The 22,378-nt window shown below is 39.7% G+C and overlaps 9 protein-coding genes across 9 annotated transcripts; 4 read left to right on the forward strand and 5 right to left on the reverse strand.

Annotated features, from left to right (window-relative positions):
• Window positions 1-282: 282 nt before the first annotated feature.
• N7466_009883 (uncharacterized protein) lies at window positions 283-899 on the forward strand (the record flags this gene model as incomplete). Its single annotated transcript, XM_057169272.1, has 2 exons — window positions 283-485; window positions 569-899. 2 exons carry the CDS (start codon window positions 283-285, stop codon window positions 897-899), a joined length of 534 nt encoding a protein of 177 aa, XP_057017978.1.
• Window positions 900-1,022: 123 nt separating this feature from the next.
• Window positions 1,023-3,044, reverse strand: las21 (mannose-ethanolamine phosphotransferase LAS21; the record flags this gene model as incomplete). The annotated part of the gene is made up of 3 exons (XM_057169273.1): window positions 1,023-1,576; window positions 1,651-2,619; window positions 2,681-3,044. The coding sequence occupies 3 exons, from the start codon at window positions 3,042-3,044 to the stop codon at window positions 1,023-1,025; spliced, it is 1,887 nt and encodes a 628-aa protein (XP_057017979.1).
• A 1,472-nt stretch (window positions 3,045-4,516) lies between these two features.
• Window positions 4,517-5,027, reverse strand: N7466_009885 (DUF2423 domain-containing protein; the record flags this gene model as incomplete). Its single annotated transcript, XM_057169274.1, has 3 exons — window positions 4,517-4,650; window positions 4,726-4,767; window positions 4,832-5,027. 3 exons carry the CDS (start codon window positions 5,025-5,027, stop codon window positions 4,517-4,519), a joined length of 372 nt encoding a protein of 123 aa, XP_057017980.1.
• A 333-nt stretch (window positions 5,028-5,360) lies between these two features.
• Window positions 5,361-7,398, forward strand: N7466_009886 (Siz/PIAS RING finger protein; the record flags this gene model as incomplete). Its single annotated transcript, XM_057169275.1, has 7 exons — window positions 5,361-5,505; window positions 5,944-6,015; window positions 6,069-6,385; window positions 6,476-6,581; window positions 6,648-6,751; window positions 6,803-6,873; window positions 6,936-7,398. 7 exons carry the CDS (start codon window positions 5,361-5,363, stop codon window positions 7,396-7,398), a joined length of 1,278 nt encoding a protein of 425 aa, XP_057017981.1.
• Window positions 7,399-7,899: 501 nt separating this feature from the next.
• Window positions 7,900-8,702, forward strand: N7466_009887 (trafficking protein particle complex subunit; the record flags this gene model as incomplete). Its single annotated transcript, XM_057169276.1, has 3 exons — window positions 7,900-8,058; window positions 8,414-8,503; window positions 8,571-8,702. The coding sequence occupies 3 exons, from the start codon at window positions 7,900-7,902 to the stop codon at window positions 8,700-8,702; spliced, it is 381 nt and encodes a 126-aa protein (XP_057017982.1).
• A 398-nt stretch (window positions 8,703-9,100) lies between these two features.
• Window positions 9,101-10,545, reverse strand: N7466_009888 (malate dehydrogenase; the record flags this gene model as incomplete). The annotated part of the gene is made up of 8 exons (XM_057169277.1): window positions 9,101-9,241; window positions 9,308-9,452; window positions 9,505-9,589; window positions 9,656-10,033; window positions 10,096-10,183; window positions 10,270-10,380; window positions 10,451-10,482; window positions 10,533-10,545. 8 exons carry the CDS (start codon window positions 10,543-10,545, stop codon window positions 9,101-9,103), a joined length of 993 nt encoding a protein of 330 aa, XP_057017983.1.
• Window positions 10,546-11,695: 1,150 nt separating this feature from the next.
• Window positions 11,696-12,490, reverse strand: N7466_009889 (uncharacterized protein; the record flags this gene model as incomplete). Its single annotated transcript, XM_057169278.1, has 5 exons — window positions 11,696-11,870; window positions 11,936-12,060; window positions 12,161-12,184; window positions 12,291-12,385; window positions 12,439-12,490. 5 exons carry the CDS (start codon window positions 12,488-12,490, stop codon window positions 11,696-11,698), a joined length of 471 nt encoding a protein of 156 aa, XP_057017984.1.
• Window positions 12,491-12,801: 311 nt separating this feature from the next.
• On the forward strand, window positions 12,802-13,307 carry N7466_009890 (DUF2015 domain-containing protein; the record flags this gene model as incomplete). The annotated part of the gene is made up of 2 exons (XM_057169279.1): window positions 12,802-12,856; window positions 12,988-13,307. 2 exons carry the CDS (start codon window positions 12,802-12,804, stop codon window positions 13,305-13,307), a joined length of 375 nt encoding a protein of 124 aa, XP_057017985.1.
• A 591-nt stretch (window positions 13,308-13,898) lies between these two features.
• N7466_009891 (U2 snRNP complex subunit HSH49) lies at window positions 13,899-15,075 on the reverse strand (the record flags this gene model as incomplete). Its single annotated transcript, XM_057169280.1, has 3 exons — window positions 13,899-14,561; window positions 14,628-15,003; window positions 15,056-15,075. 3 exons carry the CDS (start codon window positions 15,073-15,075, stop codon window positions 13,899-13,901), a joined length of 1,059 nt encoding a protein of 352 aa, XP_057017986.1.
• Between the last annotated feature and the right edge of the window lie 7,303 nt (window positions 15,076-22,378).

Below are 22,378 nucleotides of genomic sequence, written 5' to 3' on the forward strand. Positions count from 1 at the left end.
AAATGCCGTATTGTCGGATTTTCTCATCCTTGGAAAGGGCCTTGCTCTTTTTTTGTTTTTTGTTTTTATATTTCTTAGTAACAAATGCAAGAATTTCCATGATTTCGCAAATGTGCAAATGATGTATTTCATAAACCAATAAAAATGTGATAATTGTAGCCAAGATCAATGGGGGGAAATGTTTCTATGTATTTTAGGGAGGGATTTGACAATTCCTCCGCCCGCACCCAAAAAAAAGAAACGAAAACCTCTTTCTCCATTTCTCCAATATCCTTCCTCACCATGGACTACCAGGAGATATCAGCAGTTCATACTTTACTGCACCTGATTTTCCATCGTAACAAGAATCAACACCAGAGAGCTAAATGGTGGAAATGGTTAGCAACTTTGAAACGTACCACGTTGGATCTGAAATCGTTGGACTCGGCCGCTGTCGAGCGCTATCAGCAACATCTGGCCCAGCATCTGCTTCCCCGATGTTACTTGTAAGTGAAATCCTTGTTTTCTTCTCTTTTTCCCTACACTTTCTCTTATATAGGTAAAGATGCAAAGTACTGATCAGAAACAGAGCATTTTCGACCGTGGTGGCTGAGAACCAGTTCGCGACATTGGGGATCGCTCTGCTAGCAGCATTAGCACGTCTGGCCAAGGCCACCGGAGCCGACCGTAAAATCAAACTACGATGTCGCGCGAGAATGCAGAAAGTGCTTATTCGGGACCCTATTGAGGACCGAGGAGAGCGTATCTGTCGCGACGACCAGGTGCGGGTAGAAGCACCAAGTCAATCCTCCAAGACAGAGCGGGAACGGCCTGTGAAGGAAAAGAAAAAGTCCACCAAGTCCAAGTCCACCAAACGCAAGAAAAATGCAATCGACGACCTTTTCAGTGGTCTATTCTAAATCTAGCTTGTCATTTTCAATGGGGGTCTAGTGATGATAGATCTATTTCTATTGATTTCTCTATTGACTCGTATAGACCTTGAAGAGGCAAGAGGAGGGGAAGAAGAAGAAGAAGAAATTCGACTATTGCTTCTGAGGAGCAGCAAGGCAGACACCACCGAGCAGATTTACAAGAACGTGGTTAGCCGTCGCCCAAGCTATCGAATACAGATATTTGGGCGAGAACACGGTCCAGATAAACAGATGGGTTCTCAAGGCCGTACAAGCCGCCATCACTGACACCAGGGACGTGGCAATGTGGAATGTGAGCAATGCGACAGGGCTGTGATATCCCATATCAGGATGCGATCGGAGCTGATGGCTCATCGAAACCCACCAAATGGGACCTGCCCAATTGCTCGCAAATGTCAGGATTCCCACCATGACCACGCTATAACTGCCCACGCCGTTGTATGCACTCGACAAGTCCACGGAAGAAATCGCGTTAGAACCCCCAAGCGCAAAGAAAGTCATGTACTGCATTATTAATGTCACGACAGTCACCTCAATTCCATTCAAATTCATTGGGGTCAAAATGAGGGCCTGAATACGAAACACAAGGAACACTGGAATGTTGGTGACTCTGGACTGCGTCATTAGGAACAGATTGAGCGCCTCGTGGGCAAGGTGGTTTGAAGCTGAAGGGGTTCTGGGTTAGCCGCTGTCCTCTCAAACGCGCGAATATAAAGAGGGAAAGAAGTTCAAATCTTACCAGCTGCTCCTCTCCACCGACCCGTTGTTGCAACTGCCAAAAGAATACAACACGCAATTCCGCCGAAAACGAGCCTCGCCTGCAAAACCAATGGTACAGTCTCCAAGAACTTCTCCATTCGTGATAGAAGGGACTCGACCAGCAGCTCGGGCGAGTCATTTGCTACAAAACTCAACTTGAACAAGAAAGCCAGGCTTGGCAGAACCAGTCCAACTAGCCGCGGCAATCCAGTCGGCAAGCTCAAAAACAGCCCGCGGCCAGCATCGACGTATGTGAGGGTTATCAATACCCACAGACACAGGGGGTGATTGGGTAAGAAGTTGCGAGCGATATCTGGTTCGGCCGTGAATTTTTGGCCGGTTTGGTTCCACCGGCGCAGGATCCGTTGGGATAGGATAAGTCCGATGGTGGCCATGCTGGTCCAGTTGAATGGACTCTTGTGCTGAGAGTGTCGGGAGCGTGTCGATTTGACGTGGAGATACAAAATCCACCCCGAGCAAATCCAATACCAGAATTGCTGCTCCTCCTCCACATAACTACTTGCGAACATCATGACTCCATAACCCACAATCAGGAACGCCAGAAACCCGCCCGTGTAAGCAGATCGTGCGCAGTCTTGGTACACAGCTGGGAAAACCATCATCGCCGCAAAGCCTGTGATCAACAGGCCGAAAGCAAGTCGGAAGACATTGTAGTCACTCGCGGCACTACTCATCACATCTTGTGCATTGAGCGAGAACCGTTGTAAAGCGGGACCTACAATGGCAAATTCATCCTCGGCCGGTGTCTCACGAGAAAGCTGCTGAATTTGGGACCACGCACATTGGGCGCCTTCTATGCCAGAGGTTGCCCCGGATGAACAACTGGAACCAATGTCATGGTGGTCAAACGAGACCCCCGGGAATGCAGCCTTGACCGTGTTTAGTAATTGCCGAGCATTACGTTGTAGAATATTCAATTTTTGCGACCCTGTTGAGAAAGCTGTTTAGCGCATTTGATCCTATCTCCCAAGGACTGAACATATGCTTACCAGAATCCCACATGTTAAGAAACTCGGGAATAAAAACCCCCAAGCTGTTTAAGGGAATAGGTAGACCGAGCAGTCCAGCCAGTGTTGGGGTAATGTCTGCTTGTTCAACCGACCGGTAGTACTGGAAATCCTCAGAAGCGTCCACGGGACTTTTCAGTCTATGGCCCAAGGCTTCAAATTTTGGCGAGACGAACAATAACGCTGGGGAGGTCTCGCCGGCAGATGAACCTCCATGATTCCCGGCATCATTCATGCCATGATCGCCACACAGGACGAAAAGTGTGGACTGGAGATGTGGTTCTTGCTGCATGGCTGTATAGATGTCTTTCACTACGCTATCCATTTCCTGTTGCTTGGATGCCATGAATGGGCTAGTTGAGTGTCAGGTGCCCGGTTTTGGAGATCAATTTGACGAGCATGAGGGGAGGAGAGAAAATGAGATTACCTTCTAGGGCCCGCCTTATGACCAATATGATCAAGGCCCAAGTAATGCATAATTAGAGCAGACCAGTCACTTTCAGCCAACTCTGTGGGAACATGGCGGGTCACATTCTGATCTACTTCCACAAAATCCTGTGAGAGCAAATGTCAGTTCAAAAGACCTTTGGCAGGATGTCACCCGGGGGGGGGGTTATTGCTGACAGATACAAAGAAGCTTGTAGTTCCATCGGCTCGCTCAAACATCCCAGGAAACAGTTTAAGCCACGTATCATCTCCATACATGACAAGCTGATCCCCCCGAGCCCTCAATTGGGCAAGCCAAGTGTCTTGGTATAAGAGTGTCGACGTGGTATCTGACTCCGCGATGTTCAGGATCACATCCAGGAACGAAGGGACCGACCCCGTGGTCATTGCTTTTAACCGGGGCATTGTCACTGTCGGTGAACTAGCATGGGCAGTAAAAGGTAGTACAGCGCCCGCTCGAATCAGGCTGCTCCAAAGTCAACTTTCAACTTCTTTGGAGTAATCACATGCCTAACCTTTGAGTGAACAAGAACTCGGAATCATTCGAGTAGACAAAATCACTAAGTGCCCTTTGTCAGCAAGCAGTTCTGATACAATGATGAATTGCAGTCCACACCTCCGCAGCGCGTCCACGACCATAAAGATCACCTTGTCAAAGATCGGCGAGACACCCGAATCAGCCTCATCGAAGATAGCTAGACCGGGAAGGAGTGGTTTATAGGGGAAAAACCCGGTGGAGAAGATGAGAATTCCCACTGGCACCAGGAGATTGGCGAGTAGAGTTACCCACCAACCTGAAAAGACTGCCATTGCATACGCTCGAGGAAATTTCGTAGACACATCTAAGGAAAGGAGAACGCGGTGGCCGTTGTTTACACTGATGATAGGCGACCACACCGCCTACGGTTGACCAACGGACCAAGAGTTTCACTTGCTAATTAATAGTAGTATGATAGATTTCATGCGCTAACGACATATACTAAGAGCAGTACAGCTGTGATCTTGAGATTCTACTATATCTTATCAGAAATCTTGAAACATACTAGATTCAAAGAGCTTGAATTCATGTATCAAGAAGAATCAGGCTATACTGGTGTAGAATTACAGACAAGGGTAAGAATGGCATACAAGAGGAAGCTTGGAATAAACTTGAAGAAAACAAAAGATGAAAGATATGTATAATGTTATGACATACATGACAAAAAAAAAAGACAACGGTCAAATATCCAAGACTCCCTGAACTCCGATTTTCACCCCGATTCTGTTCCTTGATGGCTCTATGCCTCGGGTCTTCAACTAGATCTCCTTATCATTGTAATTTTTCTTTCTTTCGTTCTGGTTTGTTTGGAAACACCCCTTCCCCTGCTTTTCTCACTTCCTCTTAGAACCATTCTTTGCCTTGGAAGGGTGAGCTTTAAACACGATGTTGTTGCGGGGCTTCTTGGTTTTCTGCACCCGACCGAACTTTGATCGTTTCTTGGAGGACTTGATATCAATATCCATGGCTAAATATAAGATTGACCGTTAGTGACTCCTAATTGACAAATATCATATGTGAAAAGCCTTGGGATCCATATTACCTTCATCAGTTGGGGCTGCTTTAGCGCTGGAGCTTTGATCGGCTGTGAGAACAAAGATTAGGAACATGTTTTCTTCCAAACTCCAGCTGAAACTCTCAGAACATACCAGCTTCGTCTGACTCTACTTCCATCTCTGACTCTGTCTTTGTCTTTTCCGGGTTCTTAGGACGAGGTTGGGACGCAAGTTCTTGGAGTTTGGCGGCAAGTCGTTCAGTGCGGGCGTCAACGACGGGACCGAACACCTTCTTGCGCAAAGTAGCACGATTGCGCTTGCCGACACTGGCGCGGATACTCTTAGCCATGTTGACGAAGTAGTTGCAGTAGAAGATAAACAAAAAAAAAAAGAGAGAGAGAAGGGACAGTGAAGAGAAGAAGAGGTATATCAGAGTCCAAAGGTGAAGTCGTTGTTGTAATTTAATTTTTTTTTTTTTCCATTTTCCTTATCGCCGATACGTTTTCCTGTCTTATGTCATCTCCGCACCAAACCTCCCAGTTGCGACGACAAAGGCTCCGGACTCGATTCTCTATGACCAGTTGCAGGTCTGCAGCCTAAGTCGATTGATATGCATCTTTGTAGATTCCTTATACCTGGCTTGGTACATTTTACCTGAGGCCTTTCTCTCTGTTAGGACGCGATGGCGTCCGGCCAGTCCTCCGAGCTTCCCAACCTGGTGAATCTCATTAAGACCCTGACACTACCCCAATTGAAAGATTTGCTGCGAAATGAGGGTCTTCCAGTATCTGGGCTGAAGGCTGCAGTGCAAATGCGTATCATCGATTGTTAGTCTCTTCCCCTGTACCTCTACCTCTCTTTCATCTTCCTCTCAACAACCTTTCTGTCTGTTTGGCTCCGTTTGATGCCTGCACATTATTCGCTTTCCCAGATCGAATCATCTCCATCAAAAATCCCTTCAAAAAAGACCATTGCATTGCTGACCATTGCCATTCAAAATTCAGACCTGGAGCGTGTTTGTCATTCAGAAGGGAACAGCATCCGATATGATACCCTAAGACGTCGCATTCTTCAAACTGCCCTGCCTGGGTCCACGGTCTTCCAAGCCAACCCAAGCCCACAGTTTCAACAATCGCCTATCTCGCAGCCATCGGCATCTCAGCCTAGATCTCTTTTGGGCGGCTCCATGTCACCCCACCCCCATCCTTCCGGTTCGGTTATAATGCGCCTGTTGTGATTTGCCCAGCCACTGATTATTGCCTTAGGTCCTATTGGCTTCAAAGAGAGTCCCTTTTTCACAGTCGTCAAATCATTAACACCGGTTGTGGAATGTAAGGGTAAGCTCCCCCAGGTCTCCCTTGGATCATATTCGGCTTCTCACATCGACCAGTTCGCGAACAAACCAGGGATAGTGTAGAACTCAAGGTTTTTCTTTCACAGGCGCATATCGGCGACTTGGAGAAGGATCCCAACCTTCGGGTGATGATTTACTGCACAGCCGACTCTGGCCTCAAGCAGTATACCAAGTCTGATATCACCTTCCCCCACCAGGTGGAGCTGAAAGCCAACCTCGACGAAGTTAAAGCCAATCTTCGGGGTTTAAAGAATAAACCCGGGACCACCCAACCTGCAGACGTCACGAGCTACTTACGCAAGAAGGCTAATTACCCTAATAATATTGTGATGACTTATGCCTTAACCCAAAAGGTAAGCATGCTTGGGTCTGCAGAGGAAGGTGACAGCTGATTGCCGATTGAGGAATGGGGCTTTTATTCCGATGGCTAACTATCTGATCAGAAATTCTTTGTGCTTGCAAACATGGTTAGACAGCACCCTGTAGAGGAACTTGTCGCCAAGTTAGAATCACGCAAGCTTATATCCAAAGAGCAGGTGCTACGAGAGAGTGAGTGGTGATCTCGATGTGCTTTTTTTTCATGAGGGGGCCTTGGGGTGCTGATTGATACTGCAGTGAAAAACCGTGCGGATGATTCTGATATTGTTGCCACGTCAAGCATCATGTCTTTAAAATGTCCTCTATCAACCCTACGCATACAGGTTCCTTGTCGGTCCGTGGTATGCACTCACAATCAATGCTTCGATGCATCATCTTTCCTTCAATTACAGAAACAGGCACCTACTTGGACTTGTCCTGTGTGTGCCAAGTCAACCAGCTTTGAGTCTCTACAGGTGGACCAGTAAGATACAGCCCAAATACCCGTGCGGGTGATGATTAATATTGATTGACTAATTTGGATAGATACGTGGACGAGATCCTTCACTCTACCGACTCGGACGTGGACCAAGTAATCGTGGAGCCAAGCGGTGCATGGTCCAAGCTAGATAATTCGGATGCCGTCAAGCTTGGTGGAGTGACCCCAGGAACAGACGATGATGACAACGATGATGATCTGATTGAGATCAGTGAGTCCCGGAACAGCTTGAGTACAGTAAAGCAGGAACCTATGCCCTCCAGTATCCTTCTGGAGCGGACACCCGCTCAGTCTCGAGAAACATCAACCCCATCTTCAATGGCTCGCGTATCCAGCAAGAAACGACAGGTCATTGATCTGACCGGCAGTGATGACGATGACGAATCTCCTGGCCCACCGTTGAAACGACCGGCGTTGAGTTTCGCGGTTCGAGGAATTCCATCGCAAGATCCTCACCAACCCGTTGCCAGCAGTCCTCTTAGTGGCCGGTCATACCCTCCATCGCACTAGGTGCATTCAAGTTAGCATAGACCATATGCTCGCCTTGTCTTACTTTTTTTGCTTTCTCCCGCACCCCCCCCCCCCGGCTCTCTCTCTCTCTCTCTCTCTCTCTCTCTCTATTTATGCTGAATGTTCTTGCATGCATGCCATGGTGTTTTGGTGGGGTCTTGAGGTTATCTTATTTTCCAAATCGTTCTTAGGGATTTTACAAAACCCATTAGTATTATTGCCATAAGTGCTTTGTATTGACTTATGTCTACATATATAGTACATATATTTTTAGTTTTCCTCTCTCTCTCTCTCTCTCTCCTTCTCTTTGTGTATATATCTGCCAATAGTCTCCCGTCAAAACATGTAGATTTCAGGTGAGAAACAAAAGATGGACATAAAAGCCGAAAACACTCAAGTCAAACCAAACACTCCGCCTTCCCCATTATTAGCCCAAAGGCAAAATCTACCCCTCACCAACTTTCCCCAATTTCAAATTTATCCCCAGCCCTCACCGTCAATATGTCATTTGATGCAACAGCTTCGCTGAGTATCTCCGATCCAAATGTCAATGCCCTGAGTTCCTCTTGCTTCGACTTTCTTCTTATTGAGCTGGTCCCAATGGCTGAACGTCTAGCCAAGGAGCTTTCAACTAAGGAGAACGAACCGGAAGATGAGGAGGTTCGTGAAACTACATATTTTCGCCTGGAATCTTTAGGTTATCGGGTTGGACAAGGTCTCGCAGAAAGGTCAATAAATCAATACCCTTTGTCTTTAATGCTGCATTTGCGCTCGCAATCTCAAGGCTGAAGACGCATCGGGGGCGGCTCACTAATCTTTGTGACAGGTTTTCCCGCGATCGCCCGCGCTTCACTGATAATCTCGATGTGATCAAGTTTCTTTGCAAGGACTTATGGACGGTGCTATTCAGAAAGCAGGTGGATAATCTAAAAACCAATCATCGAGTACGTCCGACCCAATACGACAGCATCGTTGTGGCTTGCGCAGGACCGCTAGCTAATGTGAAGTTGAACAGGGTGTCTACGTCCTGACTGATAGTGCATTTCGGCCTTTTGCCCGAATGAGCCTGAATGTGCGAGGCGAGGCTATATCGATGGCGCAGGCGGTATGAAGAGCATCATTCCCCCAGGTCAAGTGAATAGGGGCCCGTGGCTGACTTGACTTAATTCTAGTACCTATGGTTCCCCTGTGGGATCATTCGCGGTGCGTTGGCAAACCTGGGTATCAATACCACAGTTCAAGCGGAGACCTCGGATCTTCCAGGAGCAACTTTCCAGATCAAAACGGTTCAGGCCCGGCCATGATCGAGGAGACTTTGATTCACGTCCTGTCCCCAGCTGGACTTGGGCCAGGGCGAAATTCCATCCACGCCACAGAATTTATCTCCCTATACGAAACGCCGTTTCAATGTACGACTAGGGACAAAGGAGAAATGAGGTTGGCTGAGCTTTAATTCATTGTTTAATCTCTGCTATTCTTGCGAGCGAAACCCTAGCCACACGATTACGGCTCACATGTCCGTTCTTTCATAATCTCATGGTCTCACGATTAAAGCCTATCTTTCCGAGATGACCATAATTAGCAATGCTCGGCCATTTTATGAGGAGGTGAGGGGATCAAAAGCCGAAGGACACTCGGCAATATAGGATTTGGAGAGGGGGCAGGGGGGGGGGGGGGGGGGGGGGGGGGGGAAGGTGCAGCATTACTTTGGGGTTGAGTTCTTGGCGAATTCGACGCCCTTCTCAATGTTTGTCTTCAGGCCGACGATACAGGCCGCAAGAAGCTCCTGCTCGCGCTCGGTCACACCGTCCAGGATATTGATAGCCTTCTCGGCACCAGAGGGCTATAAAATTCGTTAGTAGTGGATCTTCTTGATCACTATTCTGAGAGGTATGTATCAACGACTTACGCCCAGTTCCACGGGAGTGGAGAAGAATTCAACGCCAGTGGCCTTGGCAATGGCATCGCCACCGGGAACACCGGGCAGGTAGACAAAGGTAGGCTCAACGATGCCCTTCTCACCCTTAGAGGCCTTGATCACAGCCTCGGCAAATCTGTGATAGATTAGTGGTGTGTAAATCGTTGAAGGGAAGCATGGGACTGTACCTAAAGCCAGCAAAAGCCATGGAGAGGGTGGCAGAGCCAGCGCCGTCCTTGGCCTGCACAACCTCATCGCCACCAAACTGAACGCCTGTGGGGGACATATTAACGATTGAAATAGACAACAAAAGGGGACCCGGGGATATTCAAAACTTACGGTTGACCAGCTTCTCATAACGATCCGCAGGAATCTGGAAGCTCGGGGAAACCTTGCTGAACAGGGGGACAATAGTCTCGCCGGAGTGACCACCAATGACCGGCACGGTAGCCTTGGAGGGATCCTTGTGACCCGAGAACTCCTGGGTGAAGGTCTCAGCACGAACCACATCCAAAGTGGTCACACCGAACAGGCGCTTGGGATCAAAGACACCGGCAGCCTTGAGGATCTCTGCGGCAATAGGAACAGTGGAGTTGACAGGGTTGGAAATGACTAGAACGAAAGCCTTGGGGCTGTGTTCGGCGATACCCTTGGCCAGATCACGCACAATTCCGGCGTTAATCTTGAAAAGGTCATCACGGGTCATACCAGGCTTGCCTATAAAGTCGTTAGGGTGCGCTCGCCTATTTTAGGCTGGGGAGAAAGGAGAAATAACTAACGGGGAATGCCAGCCGGGATAACCACAATATCAGCACCAGTCAGGGCGTTCTTCAAGCCATCATCCTTGGGGAGGTATCCAGTGATTTTCTGTTAGGTAAAAAGAAGAAGGGGGTCCCATCAGTATAATATTTTCTTAATTGGAGAAGGAAGGGTTTTCTGCGTAGAAAACATACGGCGACGGAAGAGATGTGAGAAAGGTCTGCGGCAACACCGGGGGTGTTGACAACATCATAAAGGGCAAGCTCATCAACCAGAGGGGACGCCTTCAGCAGAAGGGAGAGGGGCTATTTAGAAATGATTAGCAAAAAAGCCAGTTTGGTTTTATTTTCCGAAGACGAGAAAGAAGGTACTTACCTGGCCAATGCCGCCAGAGGCACCAAGAACAACTGGGGCAAGATTAGATTGATGTAGATGGAAAACCAATGAAGAAACCTACCAGCTTTAACCATTATGAAGGAGGGGAGGGTATATGTGTGAATGCGTTTGGGGTATTATGAGAAAGATTGAAAGGAACAAGAGGAGGAAGGGAAAGCAGCTGGGTTTAATATGGTAGTGGTGGGGGGGGAAGAGGAAAGAGGGGCAAGACTTAACAGGTACGAGATGTAAGAAACCCCGGAATTGACCAAGTGGGACCAAGCTTGGGAAGCTTGGGATTGATTACAGATGCAGTATCATTGGTATTGGACTGTATTTCAAGGGTTTTTACTAGTATTCCCAGATTCTTAATGATTATATATATATCCTGTATATTGATAATTAATGTTTATTTGGTATATATTCTTCTACTGAAACAGGGGAAAACAATGTATTCAGTAATCTTTCTCTCTCCCATCCTCTTTCCCTACACATATGTAGACCGGTAACCTCGAGTAGGTTTAGACTGGACTTTAGTTACCAGATTACCGTAACCCCATATACATCCATGTATTGTTTTATTCCACCTTCCTCAACTTCTCCACCCGACTTGTCCGATGATTCTCGTCTTTGCCCGTGAATTCATCTCCGGGTTCCATCGTCGGGAAAAGGCGGGATTTATCTGGGGCAGTTCCTACGTCACGGTCTAAACGACATCATTTTTTCTTCTTCCCCACTGGTCCAGACCCGAGGCTCAAATGCCTATGGATACATCCGAGTTTGCGTGTACGTTCTACTGTATATTCGGCCCGTCGGTTAGTCTACTCGGAATCAGTTTGGGCATCTACTTATTGTATATGTTCCAAGTTCGGTTCCGAAGGTTGAGAACTTTGCCGCTGTATTTCGTGAGCCAGTTTATTCCCCATATAGAGAGAGATTTCTGGTGGCGGAGAGAGAGGGCAAGAGAAATTGTTGGTCTTACCTCTATTCTTCTTCTCCCACTTTCCTTTTGTTCTATTTATAATTTTTTTAAAAAAAAATTGAAATGAAATGAAAGAGAAAAAAAAATCAGAAAGAAGGATTAGAGAGCAGTTAACTACTCTTGCGTGGAAAAAGAAAGTCACTAATTTACAAGGACGCCTCTACTGGGATTATCCAGCATGGTGACGGTCTCTAAGCGCCAATCAGATCCGGTCCAACCCGCTCTCTCCGAGTCTTTGACCCTATGGTACTCGGAGAGTAAATTTACTCGTCCTTCTGAGCAGCCTTGCGGGCCTTGACACTACGGGGCTGGCGGACAGGAGTGTCCTTCTTGGGAAGCTGCGAGCGGCGGACGGCGCTAACACGGGCGACAGCCTCCTCACGAATATCGGCACGGTAGCCGTTCAGAGCGGTCTTGGCGGCAACACCCTTGTAGATCCTGTGATTGTGATCAATATCGCTTGGTTTGAGATGAAATGCGGTTGATCTAGATGGCCTGCTTACTTGCGGGTGGAGGTCTTAGGTCCGTAGTTCACGATGACCTCGGTCTTTCCGGGTTGCTGGGGGGTGGCAGTCTTCTTGGTGATCACATTGACACCACCGTTCTCAGCGGCCTGGACACCGATAGCCTGAACAAAGAGGAGTTAGGATCCATAGAACAATCTTTTTTTTAAAAAAAAAAAATAAAATAAAAAGGGGGGCTCTGTGGAGGAGATATAGTTAACATACCTTGTTGTTGACAAAGCCGGCATACTGTCAAAAAAAAAAAGCCCAAAAGCTCGGGTCAGTCCACAATTCCACTAGATAGCGGCCCCTCCCCCTCAAAAAAAGGGCGGGACTGTTAATATCCACTCCATACCTTGAAAGAGTGCTTGTTGACCAGGTTCAAGGGATCCCGGGAGAACTGCGAGCCACCACCAGTGTTGCGGCGGACCAGATAGGAGTTCTGGTTACCTATTCCCCAGCGGATCAGCTTCCGATAAAATTTCCATAATAGAAAAACATACGGACGATCTGCCAGATCAGGTCGTTAGAGACATTGGTACGTTCGGCGGCCATTATGACGGATTGGGATTCAAAATGATTGAGAATGATATCAAAGCCCGTGATTTTTGGTGTGTGAAGCGCAGTTTCCATGAGCCTCGCTAAGCCCGCCATTTTGGGTATAGACCTGATGCCATTTACCTCAGGCATCAGATCACTCATGACGTCGACGTCTTGTCCTGAGTGCCTGATAAATAAGGCTGTCAAAAACGATGACGAACGCGTTCCTTTTCTCTACGGGAGAATCCGTGGTCGATATCACTATTTCTCTCTCTCTCTGTAGATCAGGTGTCAACGGCTCAATCCACCTTTGATAATTGGCCAACATGACCTACACTCTCTTCTATGCACTTTTATTCACCGTCATCATCTTGGGTACAGGTAAGCTTGATTCTAATCTCTCTTGTCCTCTCTCTTCTTCTCCCGCTCCCTCTCCCTCTCTCTCTCTCTATATGTGTATACACGTATATTATGTGAAACTATGCTCTAAGACCATCGACTAATATCTCCAGCTCTGTACCTTACCCGATCTCGATGGATCCACCTACTGCCAGTCCCGGATTACATCTACCATCACCTCCCCTCCAGCTTTACAGGCGATCTGGAAGCGGGCCTAAGCTCATCGCATTTCGACATCACAGCTAATCTCGCCGATGGGGACCTTAGAGCTGGCCTAGACCAAAGAGCAAAGCATGAAGTGCAAAAAATCATGAAAACTCGCAAAGTCAATTTTGATGAGGCCCGGCGCATCTATACCGAACAACGATTTGCACGTAATAACATCGGACCTGACGGTCGACCCCGGGATCCTAAATTCGTCTCTTTCTCATGAGTCGGCCAGGGCATCTACTGCATGTCAATCCCCAGACTACACTTTTCTTTTCTGTTTATTGACTTGGTTGTTCCAGTTATCCTCATGTCTATTGCAGGTCTACATTGTCCAGAAAGGAGCTCACGAACTATTGATTCTGGCACTCTTATCCGTATCCAGGCTTGCGTAATAGCATATCAAGTTTTACATTCAATAACACCTATATATATATAGGTACATCAATAGCACTTATCTCTCTATCTCCCATATGTGCGTACATGCATTTGTGGGTGAAAGAGAATCGTTTATGTATGTAGTGCAAGACAATTTAGGGGAAGCCGTCTGACCTTTATACTAGTACTACACATACATGGCTGTTCGAAGATATGATTATAGCTTCATTTATGACTCTATATTGAAGGATGCATCGCAAGCTAGCTGCCCTGGGTTTCAAGGCCTGAAAAAGCATCCTATCAATAGATCAAGCATTTTCCTGTCTAGATCATATGGTCATACTTCAAGGACTATAGTAGGGTAGCTATCTAAGACACCTGACTGGGGGATTGAAAACAAGATGAAGAAAATGTTTAACGCTGATCAAAACAGCGGTGCTCATCGGCCCGCTCCATGTCCTGGTTGTTGAAAGCCCGGTGGGAGAGGAAGCGGAGCACCTGGTGCACCTGCTGGGGGTCCGAAGCCGGGGGGTGGGGCAAATCCAGGCGGCGGCGCGTTCTGTGGTGCGAGAGGTGGCTGCTGGCCCGTACCGTTGAATCCAGTGGGAAGGTAAGACTGAGGACCGCCATATCCAGCTTGAGATGGCGGTGGGCGGGCAGGTAAACCGGGCGGTGGAGTGGTGAGCGATGAAGGACCCAGGTTAGGACGGGTTTGTGGAGGAGGCACGTTTTGGTAGCCCAGAGGCATACTTCGACCCATGCTAGGGTCGGATGCTTGGGGCGCAGTGCTCACAGGTCGAGAGCCATCACCGTTCGGAATGAGAGGTGGTGCAGCACCCGAACCCACTCCAGGAAAGGCTGGTGGAGCTTGCTGAGTTGGTGGTCGAACATTGTGCTTCCGGGCCTGCGCGGCCAACATTCGTTCTGCCTCATCACCGTGCCTTTCTCCTTTACCATCCTTCTTGTAGGCGTATTGTGCCGATACTTGCTTGTTCATCAGATATTGGCCGTTCATATTGGCAATCGCTGCATCGGAGGATTCGAAATCCGCGAATGACACAAAGCCATAGCCTTTAGACAGGTTGTTGTCGTCACGAGCGATCTATATACGAGGTCAGCTTATTCTTAAAATACACAGTCCTAATGTGAGCAGGAGGCTGGATCTGACCTTGGGAAGATTGGTGAGGTTTCCAAAGCGACTGAATGTATCATAAAGAACTTGCTCGGTGACCATAGGATCGAGGTTACCGACGAAGAGCTCCGCGCCAATCTCCACGGATTTCTGTTTGTCGGCCGATGCCTTGTTCACGCGAATTGGTTTCCCAAAAAGGCGAATACCATTCATTATCCTCGAGGCATACTCTGCATCTTCTTCACTGATGAACTCCACAAACCCGTACCCTTGATGCGACTGGGTGACACGGTCTTTGGGCAAATGTACGTTCACGATGCGCCCGGCCTGGAGCATGAGCTCCCACACTAGGCTATCTGATGCGCGCTCATCAAGATTACCAATGTATACAGTAGCCTCCTTGTCCTGTTCCCTATGCTTAGTTAGCCGTATGATCCCAGCGCGGGGACCTAGGAGGATCTTACCAATGCCTTGCGCCGGACATGGCGCTGTGTAGCCGGGGAAGAAGCTGTGGAAGGGTAGAAATGAAAGTAGCTTATTGCAATAAACGGCGTGTGAGTAGCTTGGGGAACAAGAAGTCGGATTGATAGGACAAGGGACTTGGTGGGGTTGGTAGAGAGGAATTCGTGGTGGTTGGAAGACTAGAAGAAGCTCGATCTTGGGTCACTTTCCGCGCGCCGAAAACTTCTGAACCTTGACAACTCTCCCGCAACCACATCCACTCTTGACCATCTCTCCTTCACTCTTCCTCCATCCACCTTTTAACATCTGAGCTGGGTCGAGAATATTCTCTTAATATTCTCTAATTTTCTTGTGATCTTATCTTCTTTTCATTATTCTTCCTTGTCTTTGATTCAAAGGACCACCCTCGCAACTATCACCAAGATGGTTCAATTCTCCGAAGAGACCAAGGTTGGTAATCGTCTTGAAAAAGCAACCCAACATGATTTACTTTTCAGTATGGCTAATGTATGGGATTTTTGATCTTGTAGGAGCGCGTTTCCAAGGTCATTGATATCTCGCGAGTTGCGATTCACTAGTGAGCCCTATACCACCACTTCCTTGACCTGTTCCTTTCATCCATCTGCGGCCGGGACTAATCTAGTGATCGCATCAGCGGCTACCTCCCTCTTATTATCTACCTGGGTAAGTCGAAATATATGTCGCGGTTAAGGGACTTGACTGACTCGAAAAAAACAAACAATAGGGTACTCTTACAGCGAACCCAAGCCATCTCTGTTCAAGTATGTTCCAAAATGAACTCCGGCGACAATTTTCGACGTTTCCCTCCACCTACACGCTGGACTTCTCTAACCCGACCATCAGGTTGTTCTCGCCCCTGGCTTAGATTCACAAAACCTCGATCTCCGAGACGAATGGGATTCTCTAGACTCACCTCACACGCCCGAGAGAACATGCAGTTCCTCCGTTGACCTCCGGAGCTATAATATGGCTGGCTTTTTCTGTAAAATTCCGGCTGTAAACCCCCTGTACTTTTAAGATGATAAAAAATCAAATCATGGAATCCATTATATCCTGTATAGTTTCAAGCTCCTATGAATATTGTCCAGCTTTTACCAACATATGACCCTTTTGCCTCTTCTCGCTCTCTCTCTCTCTCTCCGCATCCGCGCGGCAGAAAACCGGTGGAATCCCGCAACAGAAGAAAAAACAATAGCTTCGAACTTCACCAATCACCAAGCCAAACCACACTCATTGAATCCTTCAAACCTACTTGGTTCATGACGGGTCAAGATGGCTTGTTGTCATCCTTTGTGGAGACCGTAGCGGGTTTCACTGCAGGGGTTGTCTCAACACTCTGCCTCCATCCACTAGATCTGGTAAAAACCAGACTCCAGGGTATCGCTGGCACCCTCTGTCCCACTTTCTTTCTACCATCTGACATTTATGGTTTATTCAGTGGATCGCAGTGCGACATCTCGTTTCGGTACTTCATTGCAAATCATCCGTGATATTTCGAGACATGAAGGCGGCTTTACTGCCTTCTACCGTGGACTGGCTCCGAACCTAGTTGGGAATTCCACTAGCTGGGCTTTATACTTCCTTCTTTATGGCGGTCTGAAGGACGCCATGTATTCATACAGGGGCAGTCCATTGGCCCTTACATCCTTTGATTATTTTATGGCTTCAGGAACCGCAGGTGGGTAGGCCCCGGGCAGCTTAGTAGAGCTCTTCACTGGTTCTAACTAGTATCGTGCCTAGGTGCCCTTACATCTCTCTTGACCAACCCAATCTGGGTGATCAAGACTCGCATGCTTTCAACAGGCTCCCGATATCCAGGTGCCTACTCGTCTCTCACGTCGGGGATAAGGCAAATCTACCATACCGAGGGCATACCAGGTTTCTATCGAGGTCTTGTTCCTGCCTTGTTTGGAGTCAGCCACGGTGCTCTTCAGTTCATGGCCTATGACCGATTAAAAATTCTACGGTCTCAGAAAACATATGGGGTTTCCCAACAGGTGGAAGATGGAAATGGGGCACGGCAACTTGACAACATGGATTTTTTTGTGCTGTCCAGCCTCTCAAAGCTTTTCGCGGGGTGTGCCACTTATCCATACCAGGTGATACGGTCCCGATTACAGACATATGAGGCCCACTTGATGTATCGTGGTGCTACTGATGTTATTAGGCAGGTCTGGGCTCGTGAAGGGCTTGCTGGCTTCTATAAGGGTCTTGGCCCTAATCTTTTACGGGTTTTACCTAGTACCTGGGTGACATTTCTGGTATATGAGAATACAAAGATTCTTTTACCTAGGATAGTAGCCTAGGTAAAATATGTTCTGTTAAATAAGTTTTATCTACTAGATTTATTACTATATTTCTAGATATTAAAAAAATATATAATTTTAAAAATATACTTATTATAGGCTAGGACCTAAACTTAAGTTCTTAAAATAATAATAAGAATAATGAATTCCCTAATACTACCTAGCTAATTATTACTATAGTAATATAGATCAGGCCCTAGTGGTACTAGAGAGTCCTATACCTATATAAACTTAGAAATAAGGAATATGATATGGAGTTTGATAAAGAAATAACCTATTTTTAATAAAAGAATAAGCCTAAAAAGTAATAAAAAACAACCTATATTCCACCAGATAAAGTCATATAATCAAACTCTATTAGGATTTAAGATGATAAGGCTCCTAGGGCCTTAGATAAGGGTATATATTACTAAGAAGGATAGTAACTACTAAGAAGAGTAGGAATCACTAAGAAAGATAGTGATTACTAAGATATAGTAATATATATAATCAGAGGAGAAGATATTAATATTAGATATAATAAATAAATAAAGAATAGAAGGAATAGAAGGAATATAGGATTCTAGAAGAAAAAATAAGATTTAAATTATATATAAAGAATATAATAAAAGAATCTGAATCTCTACTATCTTTAGCTTAAATCATATAATAAGTATAAGATTCTTATTCTATTTAAATAAAAAACATAAACTAAGACTAAAACTTTATTAATAATCTAATTTATATATAAATATTATTATATTAATATTAGTATTTAATTACTTAGTCTGTTATATGATCTATAGATTCTATACTCTTACTCTTCTTTATATAGATATTAGATAGCTTATTCTCTTCTTCTCTTCTTCTTCCTTCCTTTCTTATACCTCTTAATACTACTATATTATATTATTTATCCTCTTCTTCCTAGTAGACTTATTCTTCTTATTCTCTTAGAATATTACTTAAATAGAGTAAAGCAGAGTAAGAGCCTATATTTCTTATAGTACTAAAAATTTTAGGGGGGGTATATAATAAAATTAATTTTACTTATTAAGGGGGGTCCTTATTAGAGGGCTCTAATTAGCTAGATCTTTAAGCCCTCCTACCCATTAATTATAATAATATTATACTATATACTTACTTATATATTTTATTAATTAGTTATTATCTTTAGAATAAGGATTATAGAGATATTTTAGGATAAGGATACCTAAGGATTAGATTATTTAAATATTTAATAAGAATACTAGAGATTACTTATTAGAATTAAGGGGTTATTATAGCTAGATTATAAGTATAGTATATACTATATTATAAGATTAATTAAGGAATACCTTATTAATACTTATTAGTAATATAATCTACTAATTAGTATATAGGACTTATCCTATTCCCCTCCTTTTATATACTTATTATATATATTACTTCCCTCTATATTATAGTATTATACTTACTTATACTAACTACTCTTTTATTAATTATATTTATTATATTTATATATTATTTATATTATTTAAATAACTTAAATCTCTTACTTAAATAAAATAAGAATCTTATATTTATTATAGGATTTAAGCTAAAGTTAGTATTTAATTTATATTATATATTTTATATAATAAGCTAGAATTTATTTATTCTTTCTTCTAGAAGCCCTTATTTCTTTTATTTCTTTATTTCTTCTTATTAAATCTAATATTAAGTCTTTTTTAATTATATAATTATTATCCTTTTTAATATTATATTATATAACTATATTATATACTATTAATTATATATATTATTATATCTTAATATTATACTAAGATTATAAGATAGTCTCTTTTTTAAATCTTAATAATTATAAGCTTAGTATTTATTTAATCTAAAAATTAATCTTAAGATTAAATAAAATAATCCTTTAAGTCTTTTTTTTAAGAGTTTATTTCTTTTAAATTATAATTTAAAATCTATTTTTCTTATTAAATAATATTAATTTAAGATTTTTATTATTAAGAACTTAATTTTTTATTAAAGTCTATTTTTTAGATTTTTCTAAAATTTTATTCTTTTTTTATTATTCTTCTAAAGTTTTTTTTTTTTATTAATCTTTTATTTCTTTTATTATATCTTTATTTAATATTAAAAAACTTATTATTCTTATTTCTTATTTATCTTAATTTTTATAAATTAATAATATCTAAATTATTATTATAAATATAAAAATATAAGATTAAATTAATCTTTATTAAGTTTTTATTATTATTTAATTAATTAAAAATCCTAAAATCTTAAATAATAAATTAGAATTAATTATTTAATCTTTTTTTAGTATTAATTTTTTTTAATATAAATATAAATTAATATTTATTTATATTTTATTATTTAAAAAGTTAGATAAATAAAATAATATAAGATTATATATATTTTTTATTAATTATATTTTTTTTATCTTAAATACTTATATTAATAATATAAAAATATAAATATTTAGATTTTATATTATATATATATTATTCTCTAAATCTTATAATAATAAATCTTTTTTTTATATAATATTATATATTTTTTTAGTTTTTATCTAAATATCTTCTTAATATCTTATAAATATAAGAATAAAATTTATTATTTAGATTATATTAAAATCTTTAAATCTATTAATAAATTATTAATTTATAATATTAAATAAAGATTAAGATTTTATATAATTAAATAAGATAAAAAGATCTTTTTATCTTATATTAATAATATTATTATTTTATTATTTAAATTATTTAATATTAATAAGATTATTAAGATTATTAAGATTATTAATAAAAAAATCCTAAATTAAATATTAAATTAAATATTAAAATAAGTTTTTATATTAAAAAACTTAAAAAAACTAAATTAGAATCTAAAAAATATTATTAAATTATTTTTTTATTATCTTATATATTATTTTTATTTTAGTTTAATTAATCAAAATATAATATTTAATTTATATAAACTAAGAATTATAATTATATTTTATAATACTTAATATTAATATTTAGATTATATAAATTATAAAATCTTTAAATATTTATAAGAAATATCTTTTAATATTATTATTAATATAAAATATTTATTTAAACTTTATAAATCTTATAAATTTATTAAATTTATTTATTAAATCTTATATTATTTAATATATATTAGAAATAAATTACTTAAATTATTATATTAAGATTTAATTATTATATAAAATAATAATAGTAAAATATATTATTTATCTTATTTTATTAATTTTATTATTAAAATATAATTTATATATCTTATTCTTTTTAAATCTTATTTATTTTATTTAATTAAGAAAATAATTAATCTTATAAAAAAATAATATAATTATAATATTAAAATATTATATATTAATAATAAAATATTAATCTTATTACTCTTATCTAAATTATAATATTTAGATTTATATATAAAGATTATAATAATAAGAATTCTTAAATAAATAATTATTATAATTATTATAATTATATATATAATATTTATTTAATCTAATCTTTTTAAAGATTTATAATCTAAGATATATATTATTATTATTTATTTATAGAATTATATTTTTTAATATAGTTTTTAATAAAAGATATTTTTATAAATATTATTTAATCTAATTCTTAAATAAGATTAATCTTTTTATTTATTTAAAAAACCTAATTTATTTAATCTTTATATTTTTAAATAAAAATTATATATTAAATATAATAATATTAAATTTAATAAGATTATTTTTTATATAAAAGAATCTTTTAATAAATTAATTAAATTATATAATTAAAAAAATAATAAAATCTTAAATAATCTTATAATAAAAAAAAATTTATTTAATAAGATTAATATTCTTAATATAATAAAAGATATATTTAATAATAATAATTTTTTTTAATATAAAAAATTTTATTTAAAGTAATATTTTTTTAAAAGACTAATTTAATATATTATTAGATTTTTTATATAAAAATATAAAAAATAATAAAAATAATAATAATTAAAATTAAAATAATAATTAAATTAATATTAAATTTAATAATTATCTTATTTTTTTTATTAATTTTTTTTTATTCTTAAGAGATTTAAATATTATTATTTTTTTTAGAATAAGAATATTATATTTAATAAATATTCTTTTATTAATATAAATTATAAAAAATCTTAGAAGTATAAAATCTTATTAAAATATTAAAAAAACTATTTTCTTATTATTTTTAGTATATATAATATATCTAAAAAATTTTTAATCTTAAATATTCTAAAATCTTTATAAAATATTTTTAAATTAAATATTTATTAATTTAATTAAAAATTTAAGATAATTATATAAATTAAATTTAATAAATTTTTTAAGATAAATATATTTAAGAATATTAATCCTAATATTATATATAATAAATATAAATTAAATTATTTTTTAAGATTTTTAAATTAATATCTTAAATATTAATCTATTTTTTAATATTAGATTTATAATTATAAATTTAATAAAAATAATTAAATTATTTTATTTAAAATATATTTATATTTATATAATAATCTCTAAATTCTTAATAAAAAATATATTAATATATTAATATTAATAATATATTCTTTTTATATTCTTATTATAATTATAATAATCTTTAATCTTAAGCTATTCTAAAAAAATATTATTAATATATATTTAAATTTTATATTTTAGGATAAAATATATATCTCTTATTCTTTTAGTTTTAAATATAATAAAATACTAAGATTAAAATATATAATCTATAATTTATATATATTAAATAAGACTTAGAAGAATAATATAAGATATAAGCTTATAAAATTAGGATTAAAACTCTTTTTTAATAATATTTATATTTATAATAATTATAAGCTTATAATTATAATCTTTATTAATAACTTTTTTAGTATTTATTATTATTAATATATTAATTATACTCTTAATATTAAATAAAAGCTAATTCTATATTTTATATTATTATTTAGACTTATCTTAATATTATATTTATAAATTAAAAGATCTTATAA

Source organism: Penicillium verhagenii (assembly GCF_028828195.1).
Source record: "Penicillium verhagenii strain IBT 33310 chromosome Unknown utg000009l_segment0_segment0, whole genome shotgun sequence".
Taxonomy (NCBI): domain Eukaryota; kingdom Fungi; phylum Ascomycota; class Eurotiomycetes; order Eurotiales; family Aspergillaceae; genus Penicillium; species Penicillium verhagenii.